This window comes from Heliangelus exortis, chromosome 1, assembly GCF_036169615.1.
Source record: "Heliangelus exortis chromosome 1, bHelExo1.hap1, whole genome shotgun sequence".
Lineage (NCBI taxonomy): Eukaryota > Metazoa > Chordata > Aves > Apodiformes > Trochilidae > Heliangelus > Heliangelus exortis.
Window position 1 is genome coordinate 119760779 of NC_092422.1, and position 17111 is coordinate 119777889.

The following is a 17111-nucleotide window of genomic DNA, read 5'->3' on the forward strand; positions in this document are numbered from 1 at the left end:
CTGCCTTTGTAAACAGGTAGGTGCCTGTGTCGTGTTTCCTTGGAGAGGGAGAGGTGGGGAGTTTGCTTGATGTGTCACATGCCCTCCTATGTACTTCCTCGAGATGGTTTTCAAGGTTTTGTAACTCTCGAGCTGGGAGATCCTCCTCATAAGACTTTAATTTCCTTAACAGAAGAGAAGCAGTAATAGATGGGGAGAAGGGAAACAGAGAAGTAGAAGTACTTTATCCTCTCCAAGCAGACTGTGCACTCTGGCTTCAAATCTATAAGGCTCCTTTACAGATGCTCTTAACTGGGTAATTCTTAGCTCTCCCGGGTGCCTAGCAAATATAAACTTTTAGGTTTTTTAAAGTTATCAGTTCTTTCAAAAGAAAAAGTGTCAAATGGCTGAGAAAATAAGCTTGAAAAAAAAAAAAAGTCGTTTCTTTGTGCCCCTGCAAAACAGGCCTGCCCGTCTCAGCCTTGGGCGAGTCACTGCAGAAGAAGCTTCTCTTTCTCTGAGCCCTCTTCCCCCAATAGACACCGCTCCGTAGAGCCGTCACCCCTGCCCCCAGCCTGTATTCACTTGCGGAGAGGTGGAGGGCTTATCTGTTTGCAGTGATGGGAGCGATCTGCAATGCAGACACGCAGAGCCTCCGCATGCCCCGGGGCGAGCTCTGGGTTCCCCTCCACTCTTTGAATTTGGGTGGGGAGGCGGAGGTGGGGAGGAGAAGTGTTAAATGGGGGGTGGGGGGTGTCTGCCAAGCCCTGTCCAACTCACCGGTCTGCTCTGCTCAGGACTTCTGGCCCCGAGGGGGAATCAAGGCTCTTCCTTCCCTCCCTCCCTCAGTGGGCAGGGGTGTGTAGACAGTGAAGGTCTGACCCCCACCGCGCACCTAGGAGCCAAGTTGGGAAGAAGGGCTTGTTGTCCCAGCCCTCCCCCACTCCCTGAATGCCCCCAAAACCCCTCCCCTCCAATCAACTGACTTTAACATGACAATGGTCATGACAATTCTTGCTAGCCAAGGCCAGGCTGGGGAGGACATAAAGCATCCCCCCACCGTTGCCCAATGGTGAACCTGCCCGCGGGCTGCCTGCAACCTTTACCGCCATCTCGCCGTCTGCTCGGGGCTGGGGGGCCCGGTCCGGCCATGAGCACCCACCTGGCCATGCCGCCCTATCTGCCCTACCCTGGCACCGTCAGGTATGGGGATTATTACTGGCTCTCTCCAGGGAGCATGGACAGCGTGTCCGTCGAGGAGGCTCAGCCGCCGGACCCCGTCCACTTCCCCACGGCGGAGAAGACGCCCAGACAGCCAGGTACGAGCTGGCCCGGCCCGGCCCACCTTGGGGGAGCGATGGGGCTGCCCTCGTTTTTGAGGGTGGTTGTGGCCCTCCTGTCCCTGGCGTGGGGAGCGATGCCGGGGCAGCCGGCCTGCCGCGCCCCGACGAGCGCTGTGTCCGCGGCCGGGCCGGGCTGCGCCGGGCCTCCTCCGGCTGCCCCGCTGGAAGCGGCGGCAGGAGCCGGGCGCCTTGCCCTCCTCCCGGCGGGAAAGGGCAGAGGATGGGGGGAGCAGAGAGAGGAGTCTCGGTTCCGCTGCCCCAAGGGTGCCTGTGCCCGGCACACGGCAATTCCCCGTGCTGCCTGCGCAGCCCTGCAAGTCCCCAGGGCAGCTGCAATCTTTGCTTCTCCCGAGAAGCTGGACTTCTAAGTCTCCTCCTGACCCTCCTCACCCTAATTATTGCTTTTCATCCCGAACGTTTCTTCAGATTCCTCCAGCTCTGGGACGCTCACCCAGTACGCCCCGGACTCTGCAACGAGCCCCAGCACGGAGCGCCCATCGCCCTATCCCTCCTTCCAGAAGGCCAAGGAGGAAAGTGAGGGTGCGGTGAGGAAGGCCAAGAGCCGCACAGCCTTCTCCCAGGAGCAGCTGCAAACCCTGCACCAGCGGTTTCAGAGCCAGAAGTATCTCAGCCCCCTGCAGATCCGGGAGCTGGCAACTGCCCTGGGGCTCACCTACAAGCAGGTGAACATCTTGCTCTGAGCAGCCGAGTCACATCCCTGGTGTGATTTTGTGAGCAGATGTGTGTGTGTGTGTGTGGTTTTTTTTTCTTTTTATCTTGGACCCCAGAGATAGGTTGCTTTTGTGATCCTGTTTATGCCATTGCTTACATGAGAGCAGAGGGTGTGAAGGCTTATGACTCAGTCTTCGTCTTATATTTGGTTCCAGCACTACCCACCCACTCCATGCAGGTGTTTGAAAGTGCGTAGAGAGCAGGGCTCTGCAGAATCAGGCTACTGTTCTGTGTGGACATGTATTGTTTCTGATGAATGTGAAAAGTCAGATGGTCATACTGCTATGAAAGTTGGTTTGGTCAGAGTGTCAGCTGGATCTCTTCTTAGGGAGAAGGGCCCATGTGTCCTGCCAGCTTCTCTTGTCTGACTGAATGAGTAGGTCACTCCTGTGTTAGCACTGATCTTGGTGCAGAAGTGAGATGCATTTCTGCAGTTATCTTGGCCTGTTCTTCAGGTAGGGTTTTTGTTGTAATGAAAGATCCCATGATGATGAGGAGTAAGAATGTTAAATCTTCATGACTCAGCTCTGATCTTATGGTTACCTGGGTCTGCGGCATATTGCTAGTTGCTGAAATCATGTACAATATTAGGATCCAAGTAGAAACTGGATTGGGGTAGAAGGCAAAGAATCTCTAGGGTGTGTAGTAAGCTCTGAAAACTGATTTTCTAATGTGCTTTCCCCATCACTTCTAGGTGAAAACATGGTTTCAGAACCAACGCATGAAATTCAAACGTTGCCAGAAGGAGAGCCAGTGGATGGAAAAAGGAGTGTATCTACCACAGGTGAGAGAATTCCTCCTTTCCCCAACACCATCAGCTTTGGCTCCTCCAGTCTGAGGAGAGGAAGTACATTATGCCCAACATGCTAACTCAAACAATGCACAGGACTTGATCACACAGAATCATAACAGTTGGAAAAGACCTAAGATAACCAAGTCCAACCATCAATGAGGGGGATGGGGAAACAACTGAAAATAAAATCCAAAAAGAAAACCCCAAAGAAAACCAGCCAACCAAAAAAACCTCTCTGTGCCTTCTAGAGCATGTCCTGAAGTGCCACATCTACTTGTTTTCTAAGTACCTCCAGGGATGGTGACTCCATTCTAGCACCTGACTACACTTTTTCAGTGAAGAAATTCTTCCTAATATGTAGTCTAAACCTCCCCTGGTGCAACTTCAGGCTATGTCCTCTAGTTGTTTCTTTATTTACTTGGGAGAAAAAGCAAACACCCACCTCACTACAACCTCCTTTCAGGTAGTTGTAGAAAATTATAAGGTCTCCCCTCAGCCTCTTCTCCAAACTAAACAATCTCTTAGCCACTCTTCAGAGGACTTGTTTTCTAGACCTTTCATCATCCTGGTTGCTCTTCTCTGGACACGTTCCAGGAACCTGATGCCCTTGTTGTAACAAGGGGCACAGAACTGAACATAGTTGTATCCCTTGTAGTAAGGTTTACAGTGGCATTTATTTTTAGCCTGCCCTGGCAATTGAAAGACCTTATTTGCCAGTTCACTTATCTCCCAGGTGAGGCAAGACAAAAAACAAAATGGCCAGAGGGTCAGCAAGGCTAATCATGTTTGGTTTTTTCCCAGCATGGTGCTCTCAGATATATAGGGCTGGGGATTACTAATTTAAGATCTTGTCATCTCTGCTATTATGACTCAGCAGTGATGACAATGAGTATGAAAACCATATTATTGTTTGGTTTGGGGGATGGGGTGGTGCCAAATGAATGGGCACAGTTTTTGTGCATTGCTCTGCATTATTGAACATTATTGCATTATTGAGCTTTTTCTCTTTCTCTCTCTCCCAGAACCGGTTCCATCAGGCTGCATACCTGGATATGACCCCCACATTTCACCAGGGCTTCCCTGTCAGTTCCAGCAGGAACCGTCAGGCTGTGACCAACATGCACCAGGCTTACAGCAGTGGCCAGACTTATGGGAATGGGCAGAGCCTCTACTCTTTCATGGCTGTGGAGGATGAGGGGTTCTTTGGCAAAGGTGGGACGAGCTGCAATACCCACCAAGCCATGGGTTTATTAGGCCAGCAGATGAACTTCTATCATGGCTACCCTGCTGATATGAATTATGTCAGCCTGGAGTCAGAAGACACCTACAGCTTCCAGAGCACCTCTGACAGCATCATGCCATTCACAAGCTCTCCTGTAAGGCATCAGTACCAAGCTCCTTGGCATTCCCTGGGGACCCAGAATGGTTATGAGCCTTAGATCCAAGTGTTTTTTTTCTTCCCATCTCCATTTTTCGTTCTCACTGGGTTTCTAGGGTCTTGACTCAAGGGATCCAGTGTCTACTCCATTCTCTTGTCCCTCCTCCCCTACTTCTGTTTTAACCATTGGTGGAGCTCAGGGCCCTACTGGCTTGGGCTAGATTTCTGTTTGAAGGCATCTGCCTGCTCATAGCTAAGGGGTGAAATACCTTGGCAAAGGTTTTTGAATATTTTGAAACTTCATTCATGGAGGAGAATGTGCAATTCCACAGTCAGGAGCAGCAGAGGTTGTAAAGGTCTGCTTTTGCTGTCCCCAGTATCACCTTTCTCTGCTGCCTCTTAAACAGGTGAGGATCTCTGACCCTTTGCTTGTGTGATTTTAGGCAGAGCTTTGCTAGAGAAGAAAATCCCCATATTTCAGCGTGTTAATGCACTGTTGTAGCCCAGAATCTTTCCTGCTGTCTTGCCTATTTCTGTTACTACCTCGGCTAACTGCAAATAGGTTCTTCATCTTCATCCTCTTCTCCCTCACCAAAAAGCTAAATGAGATCATCTGATCTCAAGATAGCTTAATCCAGTTACTTTAGCAACTGCTCCTGCAGGGGTCAGCACCTGCCCACCCCTTGCCTGATGCCCTGTTTTGTACACGGGCAGCTGGGAGAAGAGGGAGAGGAAACAGGGTAAAGTGTTTCCCGTATTTTACGTGGAAGAGCTGAGAATTGTACATTTCCAGAGCTGCAACCTTATTTCAGGATGGTGTTTCTGGGACTGGGTCCCCACCCAATTTAGATACTGACTTTCTACACCTCTCTGCTGAGACACTGTTTGCTTGTCTCAGCCTGCAAATTGCAGCAGAGGGGGTAGCCAGGATTGCAGTTGTTGGAAGTGTGAGGAGCAGCTGTGTGTAGGAACCCTCAGAGTGGCAAGAACAACCTACCTCTCTGTACCTGATGGTCCCTTAGCACTTCACAAGCACGGCAGCACTACAGTGCAGCTTTCTCTGGGGCAGAGGGGGCCAGCTAGGGAAAGGACTCAGTTATTTTAAGGTTGATGTTTAATGTCAATCCTGGAACCTAGGTGTTGTGGAAGGGAGCCCTGTTGAGGCCCAGTGTAGCTGTTTTTCAAGGGGCTAGAGCAGCTTGGTTCCCTGCTCTTTTGTCTAATCCCAGTTTTAAGAGTTAAGGCTAGTAGGATATTTTTCCCTTCCCCAGGGCTTAGTTGGATCTCTTCTGCATTCTTCTGTTGAGAAAGGGCACTGGCTGCCTCATCTGACACAAGTACCCAAGCTCTGGGGGAGGTGAGAAGTTTAGAGAAACCTAGTTAGACAAAATGAGGAAAATGCCAATTAAAATCTGGTGGTTTGGTTTGTTTGTTTTTTAAATAACTGAATAATCCTTTCCAGCGTATAGAAACTTGTAAGTCAGCTCCCATCTATGTGAAACAGAATTTTTTTTACAAGATATGGAATAGCAGAGTCCAGTCTGCCACTGCCCAAGAATACAAAATGGCGTGAGCTGGCTGGAGTAAATGAGACAGTAAAAGCCTAAACATTGCTGTGGTAGAGTTGTTTTTGTTGTTAGCACACAATTTTACATTTTTTACTTCAACTCTGTTTTCAGATATCTGCACAAGGGCTGTCTGTTTTAGCTAAACTTTCACTGGAAAGGAGGCAAACATTTGTTGTTCCAGGATAATTTTTCTTGCAGTGATCTTAAGCATGTTTTATGTTACGTGCATGTTGTCTTACTACTGTTTCTTAATGTTCTTAAATTTGTTTGAATTGAAAATAAATTAATTTTAATGTTGAAACACTGTCACCAGCTTACATTGGAACAGGCTAATTATTAGAATGGTTATTCTGCTTAGGTTAGACCAGCACTGCTGAGGAAAGGAAGAAAAAATAATCCTGCTGTGTTTCTCCCAGAAGTACACTCAAGCAACTGTTTAAAAGGAGTAGGTCAGAAGTCCATCAGCCTTGCTCTTAATATGCAGGTGTGTTGCCAAGTGCAAAGTGGGGCTCCAGGGGCAGGGAGCTGGACTGCTCACTGCTGACTTGTAGTAACCTGCTGCCTTAGAACCTGCTTGTCCTTAAACTGCAATGCTTCAAAATAACTAAATCTGAAAGGTACATAGTTCAGGTAGGAGCATAAGAAAGTGTCTGTTGAGATCATATGTCCACCTACATGCAGCTCCAGAATGCAGCATACAGCCCCAGTGACATTCCTCCAGAATATTACTGTTGGAAGTCTGAAGTCCTGCCTCACTGAGGCTGCAGCTCTTTTGGGGGTTTTGTGCTAACCTCCAACAGCAGCAGAAGTTTGTATGTAAGTAAATGAATCCTGCCCCCAGCACTGAAACAAAAATTTGCTTCTTTCTCTACTTTGCCCCAAGACTGCATTTATCTCTTACAGCTGAGAGCAACATTTAAAAGGTACCAAAACACGTGATACATACATTAGGGCTGAAGCAGTCCCATCAGTGCATAAGCATCCACCAATTTAGAGACTCAATAACCCTCTTTCTGTGGATCAGTAGAGCCTTGCTTTCCTTATATACCTTTTATTTTAAACACCTATGCAACTCAGACACAGTCAAGGGCTGCAGGTCACAGCAGCGTTAATGGAACAAGGCAACTATCTGTGTTCAACAGCTGCTGCTTCAGCAGAACCGAACTTCTGTTAGTAGCCACAGTTCAAATTGGCAAAAATCATCAGTTTGGGTTTAATCCCAGCTTTCTTATGCTGCAATATACCACCAAAGCTTTTCAGCTGTCTGAAAGAGGTAGTTCAGTGGTTACTTCTGCTGAGTAGTTACCTACACTGACAGCTGACTGCTCAGGCCCAAATTGCCACAGGTCCTTTAGCTGAACAGAACTGTTTGTGTGGGTGCCAGAGCATGTTTGCTTTTTTTTTTTTTTTTTTTTTTTCTTCATTCCAATGCAAACCTAAGCTCTGGGGAAATACACAAGGTATACAGGTCTTCCAAGAAAAAAATTGCAGAGGTTGCTTGCTACAGATTACCTGTGTTGCTTGGGCATGTTTCGCTTCCATGTTTCAGCCACAAGAGTAAGGCCAGTAGCCAAAGAGCTGCTGTTAGATGTCCTGCAGAAACAGATGATGCTGTTGCTAAAATAGCCCCTGGGGCCGAGCTGACTTGCTCCACATGCTGTGGCTTGTGTTACTGCATCTGCTGTTGGAGAGTTCTGCAGAAAATGGGTGCTCCTTCATGGCTTTGTTATCCTCCTGGTTGCTCAGGCCAGGGTGCAGGTAGGTTTGGCAAGCAGATATAGTTGCAGAGGTGGAGGGATCATGTGGAGTGGCTGTTGCTAGATTCTTGGTGGGTGGGCTGGAAAGGGCTGTTAGTAGATGAAGGAGGGCTTCTAGAAGCTGTGGAACAAAGTAAACCTCTCTTCCACAGTGATGGAAATCTCGTATATAACCTTGACAGGCTGAATCACCTCACCATGTGAAACAGCTGCACAGGTAATTGCAGCACTACTATCAAAACTGGTGGATCTGAAACTAATGCCTCCAGACTCAATTTCAAAAGGGTTTATAACAGTTGCTCAGAGGAAGAGAGTGCATGTCAGCACTTGGGATACATTACATCCCTGCTGCTACTTCTTGTGACTGTGCTGAGTAACAGTGATTGATTGCTGCCTGCTACAAACATGATTTGCTTTGCTAGCAAATATTTTTAGGATCAAGCTGTAAAGTCATGTGGAGCTCTTTATAGGTATTGTAGCTTGTGGGAATACACTGCACTTTCACAGTATCTCTACAGTGTCAAGAGTCCGGTTTGTCAACACTGCAGATGTATCTCCAGTGGTGCAGAGAATTCCATTCAAGTGGAAGAAATTATATCTACTACAAATTATGTGGACCAGGCTTTATTCTCTAGCTTATTGGCTTCTAGCCTTTGCTGTCCCACTGGCAAAATACTAAGCAAGTAGTGGTGCAAGCATCCCTGTTTCTTGCTCTCTCTGTCAACACGGCCTGTAGCAGTGGACCACGAGAAAGGACTCAGACCCAGTTGTCTCTCCAGTGCAAACAAAAGGCATGATCTTTGCTTTAACAGGCTCTTCTCCACAGACATTTGTAAACATTATATTTAGTTATCTAACTGCACTGTATGACTCAAATGCTGAGCTAACAGACCTTTATAAATTTTCATTAAAGCATTGCCACACATCTCGTTTTGCCCATCGCCATCAACCAGCAGCATCTTGGCTGATAAGGAGCAGTTAAAAGGTGTGAAGTACCCAGTGTCATGGTACTGGTCCTAGTGGAAAAATAAAAAAGTTTTTCCTTTCCTATGAGGGCCATGTTATCTTCCTGCTGCCTGGAGCTTTGAAGAGAACCCTCAGGTCATATCTGTGAATATATCATAACGAGGATAGAATTAATTTCTCATATTTAATAGAAGTCCATATGTTCACAGACAGGGTGTGCATCTAGCAGCTGGGCTGTGTCTTGAATCATTAATTCTTTGACAAATTGCAACATTGGAACTGCTGCCTTGCAGAAGCCCTAAGATCTATCCAAGTCATTGCCAGATAGTAGGGAAATACCAGAAATCAAGTCCAAAGTATCCCTCTCTGGCTGGTGGTGGCCAAGGGACTGCCTGTAACAGGAGCTGCATTCCTGCTGGTATTACACAGGGCATGGGGAATGCACCCCTGCCTGATACAGCAGACATCAGTGAACTCATTTTCTGGAGTTCTGCTTACTTACCTGTTGGAATTGCTGCAGGCTGTTGGTCTCTAGAACCACCTGTGGCAATAAGTTCTGTCTTTGAATGATGGTGTCTGAAAAATGCTATGGGTCCCTTGAGGAAACTGCAAAATTTGGCAGTGTTTCTTGGCAGTTTTGCTGAAGATTAATAGTAGGGAGATTGCAACTCTTGCTCTTACAATCAGCATCCTTCTACATGCCAGTCTCAGAAACCTCACACCAAGATTCTGCCTGACCTAAAGCATCCCTGAAGGAACAGGCCATGACAGGTAACTTATTTTTCATAGAAGTGAAAAGCAGTCATGAACTCAACTTTTTCACCTACAACAGCCTTTGAAGGTGTGGTGTGGAAAGGCTTCAGGTGATATTCAAGTTAGTAGCAGTACTGTTGGCTCCAAAGGAACTGAAGGAACTCCTCCCACTTGTGAAAGCCCTGATAATTGCTGTTATTGTAGTCCAGCCTTCAGATGTTAGCAGCCCCTTTTCAGTGAAGTTAACCCAATTGATCCCCACCCCTCTAATGATGAAGTGGTTGCAAGAAGGTATCTCTCCCAAGCTTAGTGTGGGACAGGTGTGTAGGAGGTTGTGCCTTAAAATAATGGTACCACTATGTTTTAGCCAGCCTCAGTAAATTACTGGGTAAATATTGCTGGGTAGGGAAAAATTTTAAGGTAGGGTGTAGTTACTTACCTGGTCCTTTGACTCTAGATATCTGGTATTGTTAAGAGTAATGAAGTTGATCCACTAATGATACAGAAAATTCTGTTTATAGTTTCAGAGTGAAATCAGTACTAGCAATGGTACATGGTCACTATGGCTATTTAAGTTCCATCTGGTTTTCATATTGCAATGTTCTATTACAGTGGGAAAAAAGATACAGAAAAATACACAATCCTCAAAAATATTTTATTATTTGCCAAACTGAATGCACTGTTAGGTTTCCTTGAGGGGAGTCACAGAATGATACAGACTAGAACAAAGGGCTTATTTATAATTGTGATGCTTCTAAGATCATCTTGCCAGTCTTTGTGCAATACCTCCCTTCACTAGATACTTCAACAGTTCTATACCTTGTGGTTGACCTAGAGAACTGGTGGTCTGACATGGATGCCTGTTGTGTGACCAATTTCTCCAGCTTCAGCAAAAGGCATGTGACCTCCCCTCACAGCCCACAGCTTCTTGTATTAAGAACTATAAAGTGACAAGTATAAATGAGATCCTCAAAAAATCTGTGCCTCCTCTGAGACAAGTTACAAGACCCATACTTTAGAAGATCCAGAGTAGCCAGTTTGTGGGTTTTCTTATAAAGGAACTTGGTTGCCTGTACCAGTAAGGACGGGAATGTATGTGTGCCCATGCAAAGGCATCCAAATGAAGGGCTGTTATTACATATGTGAGGAAACAGGTATCTGCATGTCTGTGTGTCTGTACATGCTTGCAGGCATATATTTGGATGCCAGAACTGGTTCTAGCTACATGATGCCCCTGAGTTGGTGAGCACGTGAATAACAAAGGGAGAGATGAAAATAAGACTTGATCTCCAGGTGCCCAAGTAGCCCACATCCACAGTGCTTAGGAATGATAGAGATGGTGGCCAGCAGTGGCTGGGAATGGAGCCCCCATGGTGGCTGAGTGGTGAAAGTTACAGCCATCACCTGTCTTTGTGGCTGGGTATTCCATACTGCCAGGATAGCTGTGATAAAAGTCTACTTTGTGCTGGGCGATGAAGCCCACTGTCTGCTGGACTCTGCAAGTGCTCCCACCTTTGCCAAAGACTCCTCCATCCTCGCTGGTCATAACTGTGTAAGCATTCTGCCCTGCTCCGTAGTGTTGATGGGAGGGAGGCACGGTCTGGATGTTGTTGGCTGCAGTGACTGGGTAGCCCTGGTGAAATTTGGGGTGCACGTCCAGGTAAGTACTTGGCTGGAAGCCACTCTGAAAGGGAAAGGCAGCGAGTCAGAACACACAGCTTCTCCACTGGTCTTCACAGTCCTCACACGTAGAGGGGCTCTGTCCCTCCACATTTCATGTTGTCTTTTGATCATCAGCAATGGCATGGGAAAGCAAGAAGAACTATATCCATTCCCACAACACAGTAAGTACACAGTAGGGTATATAAATATATATATATCATATATATATATATATATATTTATCATATATATGCATATAAAAATATGTAAGAAAACCAACTTTTCTCTGGAAGCATTTCAGCAGCACAAGTCAGCCCATTTGTAGGCTACCTACAAAACAGGGAGAACCATGCCAATTCTGTGCCTCTGTGCTGAACACACCAGAAGGCAGGGTACACTGATACATGTGTGCTTAAGTTGCCCTTGCGTAGGAAGTATCTCAGAGGATTTATCTGCCCAGATGGATGGGCCATGCTGAGCCATGTGCTGTGCTCTTACTTGTGTGAGGCACTGAGCTCGTTCAGCCCACAAGCTATGCTTCTGACACCTTTTCAGCTTCATCCTCCGGTTCTGGAACCAAGTCTTCACCTGGATATGGAAGGGAGAGCAGAGAAAACATCAGTAAAGGAGAGGGGAGAGCAAATGTTATCAGATTCACAAACAGCTGAGGAGTGACCAGATGGCATAGATACATGAGCAGCAGCAGATAAGGCATTTAAGAGCTCCCTGGGGTTGTTGCCAAGGGGAGATGTCGGTCTAGCAGCCTCAGCAGGTGGCTACTGCATCTGCATGGTGGGGGCAGGGAGCAGCGTTATGTCTGCAGGAAAATTATAGCTGTGACAAATTGACTCATTTCAAACATGGCAATGAACAACTGGTACGAATTAGATGCACCCGGGTCTCTACGAGCTCCCTGTGCTACAGGCAAACTTTTGAGACACCATTTCTGCACAGACAAGGTGAGAGAGACCTGCCCCTTCCAGCAGGCAGTTCCCAAATTCAAAGCTCCTTGCTGGGATGAATTCCTGAGCCATTCCCCCCCAGGGCTGTGTCTTCCCTGTGAGAGCAGCCTTTGCAGGGATGTGGATTGAAGGAAAGAGCCAATCGATCACCCTCTCACTGGCTCCTGACAGAACTGGTTCGGTGTGTGAGTGCATGGGTATGCAGCTACAATGGTGCATTTTGGGCTTGTAAACTGCAAGCTCCATTGCCCAGCCTATTCTGCTTTAGGAAAGCATCATGTGAGCCAGCACCATTTCACTACATACAAACTACCTGGATATCAGCAGAGACCCCAAGGGGCTGCAGTGTGTGAACCTAACAGTGAACACAGGGAGCAGGGAGAGGGTGTCAAGCAGCCACGCAGTGCTTAGATATTAGACTAGGCCAGCCCTGAGAAACATTAACAATAGCTTTCAGCATGTTGCAGCCCTGGGATTCAGACAAGGGGTGTAATGCAGGGTTTCTCTGAAGTTCACCGTGTCCTGGAAAAATTCTGCAAAGAGCTGAGGCAGAGGCTGCTTGCTACAAACACCATATTCATCACCGTGTTTGCAATTCTACTGCAGCTGTTGGCAACAGTACCCTTAACTGACCCCTCACTGGGAAAACCCCAATGAGGTGCCACTGACTCTCTCCCATAGTGCTTCAGATCTCTAAGCATGAATATGTGGGGTAGCAACCACTGGCTGGCACCTTTGCCTCTTCTCTCTGCTGGGGATCCATCTTTCTGTCCTGTTACTGCCTCACGTGACTGTTCTGCTGCTGTGACAGATATACCGTGGATCAAAGCCACTGTGTTCACCTGCTTGTAGGTAAGCCCCAGGGCAGCTGCCAGCTCCCGGATCTGCTGGGGGCTGAGGTACTTCTGGCTCTGGAACCGCTGGTGCAGGGTTTGCAGCTGCTCCTTGGAGAAAGCTGTGCGGCTCTTGGCCTTCCTCACCCCCTCCATACCATCTTCTCTGCCCTTCTGAGACTTAGCTGTAGGCTGTGGGGATAATGATGCTGAATGTGGACTGGTGGCCGAATCTGGTGTTAACTGACTGAAATTCCCAGAGCTGGACAAACCTGGGGATACATCTAGAAATAAAAACAGAATGGGAAAAGGTACACAAGATATAATGCTCAGTCATATGAATGTGAGCATGCTCCCTGCCTGCTGTAGAGCTCCTCGCCTGCCAGAAAGAAGCTCTCTTGAAGCAAAGGCTTGTGTCACCTTCCTTCCTTCATGGGCCTGTGAGCACAGACAAGCCCATTGACAACATGCAGCTTCCCAGCTCAGCACTCTGAGATGCCCACGGCTCCCTTTAGCCAGGTGGAAAAGGCAGGGAGGGGAGAGTGGTGCTCGTTGGCTCACAGTGTTTTTATCTTCCTCCAAAATGCCTCAGTAACATTCTGGTCTCAATGTGGTGTAAAAAGGCCTAGCCATGACTGCAAGGATAGCTTTGGGTTGGTGGCTGGGCTCCCTGAAACTACCTGCCCAGTAATCTCAAGGCACTTGATAGTGGCAAAGCAACAGGAGCAGGGTGTATGGAAGGGAAGAGGTGCCTGTGCTTACAAGGATGGAAGGCATGTGGAGAGCATCAGCCAGGCCTTGGATATTGGCTCACTCCTGTTTGCCTGTGGCTCCCACCATCAGACCATCCCACTGATGGAAAAATAGGTGGAGGGGGTCTGTTTGGCTGAGGGGGCCTTCTGACAAGAGAAGTAAGAAGGTGAGAAATTTTACTTTGAAGTGGGGATGGACAGAGGAAAAATGGATGTGTGGGACAGGTGAGAAGAGTCAGTAATCCTCTGCCAAGAACATGGGGGATGAATTTCAAGAGCATGGAGGACAATGTCCAAGCTCCTTCTTGCTTGTCTTTGACATGTCTTAAAGGGTCTTTGTTGAGGACAAAAATGAGATAAAAATCTAAAGGAAAAACTTCCTAAACAATCTGGGCTTCTAGTCCAGACAAAAGCTGCCAAGATGCAATCCTTCAGGCTGCCTGAATAGGAAAATGCTAACAAGATAGATCACCTCAGCACCTTTCTGTCAGATGCCTGGCTGCTGGGGTCTGTTCCAGCCCTGATGGAAGGGCTGTGATATCAGTCTCCCCTGCTTCACCACAAGTGCAGTGATAAATCCATCCATCCCTCCTTCCCCCAGCTACTCCCCTGCAAGCCCTTCTGCATGGCACATGCCCTTTCCTCAGACTGACATTTCAGGAGTGAATTTCAGTGCTGTGAATGGGACAGTGCCATTTTCAGTATACACTTTGTGACTACTTAGCCTGACCAATAGTTCCCAATCTTCATCTTAGTCACCCTGAGATATCACCTTGTGATATGAAGGCCACTGAGACACCCTCTTTAACCTCCCAAATGCATATCCAGAACAATATACTGAAACCCTCCACAGGAATGGGCTACCCTCACCCATCCTCCCCAAGTCCTTTCTTCTTCTGTCTTAAGCTGAGAGGCTACTAAGAAATCACTCCAAAGCCTTGAGGTGTTGCTGGGCCTCAAAAGAATGTCCATGTCCTTATTTTGTCCTTGTGCCCTATTTTTCCTCTTGTTAGCTTCCTAACAGAGGCAGGAAGCCTCTGGGGTTTCCTGCTCTTGGCTGTGTCCTGTCTCCAGGGGAAGCCAGCAACCCAGGGTGCAGGCTGTGTATGTAGTGGGGAAGAATTCTGGCGCTGGAGAAGGCCCGTGAGAATTACAAAGGGATTCTGCCTGCAAGGAGAAAGAGACTGAAAGAGAGAAGGTGCAAGGGCCTGAGGCGGTATGTGCATAGGGATAGACTGCAGAGCCTGAGAGGAAGAAGAACATCCGTGCCATGGATGCAGAGAACATCCCCCATGAATGCAAGCAGAGGTTAAAATTTTGTGTAGGACCACAGAGTTCTTGGTTCCTGGAGGTTGGGCAGTAAAAACCTTATTGGTTGGGAGTGAGCATGGTGAGAATTGTGGGGCTGGGCAACAGAAAAAACTTCTGTTAGACAGGAACCACAGCAAGACAGAGTAGACCTAAAGTTCCCAGTCATCCCAAACCCCCATGTAATTTAGCACCTGCAGCTACAGCTCAAGACAAAGGCTCCCCCATGAGCAAGGAGTGAAGGAAAGAAGCAAGAAGCACAAATTGCAGGGCCACACACATAAACATGAAAACCTAAGACAGACCCAGTTCCACAAGATCTTGAGATCTGCAGGCCTTTGCTTCCACTGCTGGGCTCTCTCTGTAGGAAGAGGCAGTGAAGGGGAGTGTTTGAAAACAGGTTTTAAGTCTATAAACCGATCCCACTGGGCATGAATGAGTCTCTTTTCCTGCTGCCTTTGTGCAGCAGGCAGAGATCCTAAGCCTTTCTCCAAACTACATTGCAAGTAGCCATGTGCCTACAAGCCCCTAGTCACTCTCTTCTGGTCTGCAGCATCTGTCACCTTGAAATGGGCACTCCAAAGCTCATTCTTCTCCCTTCCCTCCCACCTATACCTTACAAGAGCATTACCCTGATGACCATACAGTGGCGTTGGGCAAAGACCTGCTTTCATCAGCTATCCTATTGCTACTCACTGGAGTGGGACAAGGGCAAAAGCAGAAAGTGGGGCCTCGGACTTTTCTTGCAAAGAGAAGAAGGCAAGGCAACAAGAGCATAGAAAGGAAAGGGAAACTGAGAGAGGAAAATTGCAAATTAATCGCAAATTAAATAAGTAGACAGTAACAACGTTGGATTAAGAGGAGAAGATTCCCAGCACAGTGATTCAGAATGTGCCTTGCCTCAAGTTTAACGAGCAGAGAAAGGGTGCGAGGGGATAAGGAAAAAGGACTGTTATGAGCAGAAATACATTCAGGATTTGTTTCTCTCCCAATTACGCATGACAGCGTTTGGCTAAAAGGAGGACCAGATATTCCTGCCCTAAGAACCATGACCTTCCATGAGACCACGTTGTCACACCGCCTTTCAGCCTGGAGCACAGCCCTGCCAGTGCCTGAACTCCCACGGTCTCTGCTGAGGTTTAGGAAACCCGTTCACAGTTACCACAGAGAAGCAGCCCCAGAAAGATGGTGTGACTGCCCAAGGTCACCCATTCTTCCTCACTTACAACATCACACTTTGTCCAGCTAACGCAAGAGGAAATCAAGACAGGGAGATAAAAACGATCTCAAGATCATTAAGCTAGCGGCTGACCTTGAACCACGGGTCTCTTGGGGATCACCTTTAGGACTGCAGAAATGCCTTACCTGCCGCCTGCCTCTTCCCTCCCGTCTCCGGAGATGGACTGGTACTGGAGGCTCCTGCAGGCCCAGCCGCAGAGGGACCATGTCCTGCCTCCCCTGCCGAGTTCCAGTAAAAATCCAGGTACCCCATGCCAGCCCCGCTTGGGTAAGCCTGGTAGGGGGGCAGAGCCAAATGTGCGCACATGGGGGGAGAAGTGATGGGGTGGTTTCCCCACCTTCTAATAGATGCCACCTTCACTTGGGCGGCACGTCTTCCAGAAAGCTGAGGCAGCCCCGGGGTGCAGACAGGCGGTCACCTTTATAGCTGCCCATACCCTGCCTGGGATTGCAATATCCACCGTCCTCCGCTCCTCGAGGCTCTTTGTCATGTTAAAGAGGCTGATCGGTGGGGTGGGGACAGGGCAGGGTGTAGAGGGGGTGGGGGGAGAGAAAACCACACATGGCATCAGGGCTAAAATATGTCCCCTCTGAATTCTTCCCATTCTGCAGTCACACCTGATCAGAGGTCTGATCCAGAGCCCTAGGAAGCCTCCTCCCAGTTGATTCTTTCGGCTCAGCTCAAATTGTTTTGTCATAAAATAAACCCTTGAGCACAGATGTCCTGCAAAAGACAGTGTTGGGAGTGCAAAACCAAATCCGAACCAATCTCCACCACATGGGAATGGATAGGAGACAGATCTAGTGCTGAGCTGCTCAGTACCATGCTGGGCAAACTCACACCCTGGCTCCAGGTTATTGGAAGGGTTCTGAGACCTTCGTTTTATGGCTTGTGTCACACTGACATCCCCTCACACACATGCACACATCCTCCCCTTCTGGTAGCTTTTTCTGTACTCTTGGTGCAATTCTCAGATGGAACAAGGAGGAAAAAAAATTAAAGATCATGACTAGGGTCTAGAGTTTACATTTTTTGTTTTTGTTTTGTTTTGTTTTTTAAACTGAGAAGGAATTTCCTCCACACAG

The 17111-nt window shown here is 47.8% G+C and overlaps 2 protein-coding genes across 2 annotated transcripts; one reads left to right on the forward strand and one right to left on the reverse strand.

Annotated features, from left to right (window-relative positions):
* The first annotated feature begins 1129 nt into the window (after positions 1-1129).
* LOC139796114 (homeobox protein NANOG-like) lies at positions 1130-4464 on the forward strand. The gene is made up of 4 exons (XM_071743835.1): positions 1130-1313; positions 1749-2005; positions 2749-2838; positions 3870-4464. Exons 1-4 carry the CDS (start codon positions 1130-1132, stop codon positions 4284-4286), a joined length of 948 nt encoding a protein of 315 aa, XP_071599936.1. The 3' UTR covers positions 4287-4464.
* A 6075-nt stretch (positions 4465-10539) lies between these two features.
* LOC139796160 (homeobox protein NANOG-like) lies at positions 10540-16332 on the reverse strand. The gene is made up of 4 exons (XM_071743969.1): positions 16152-16332; positions 12736-13010; positions 11430-11519; positions 10540-10953 (listed from the first exon to the last, which is right to left on the reverse strand). The coding sequence occupies exons 1-4, from the start codon at positions 16330-16332 to the stop codon at positions 10591-10593; spliced, it is 909 nt and encodes a 302-aa protein (XP_071600070.1). The 3' UTR covers positions 10540-10590.
* Positions 16333-17111: the final 779 nt, after the last annotated feature.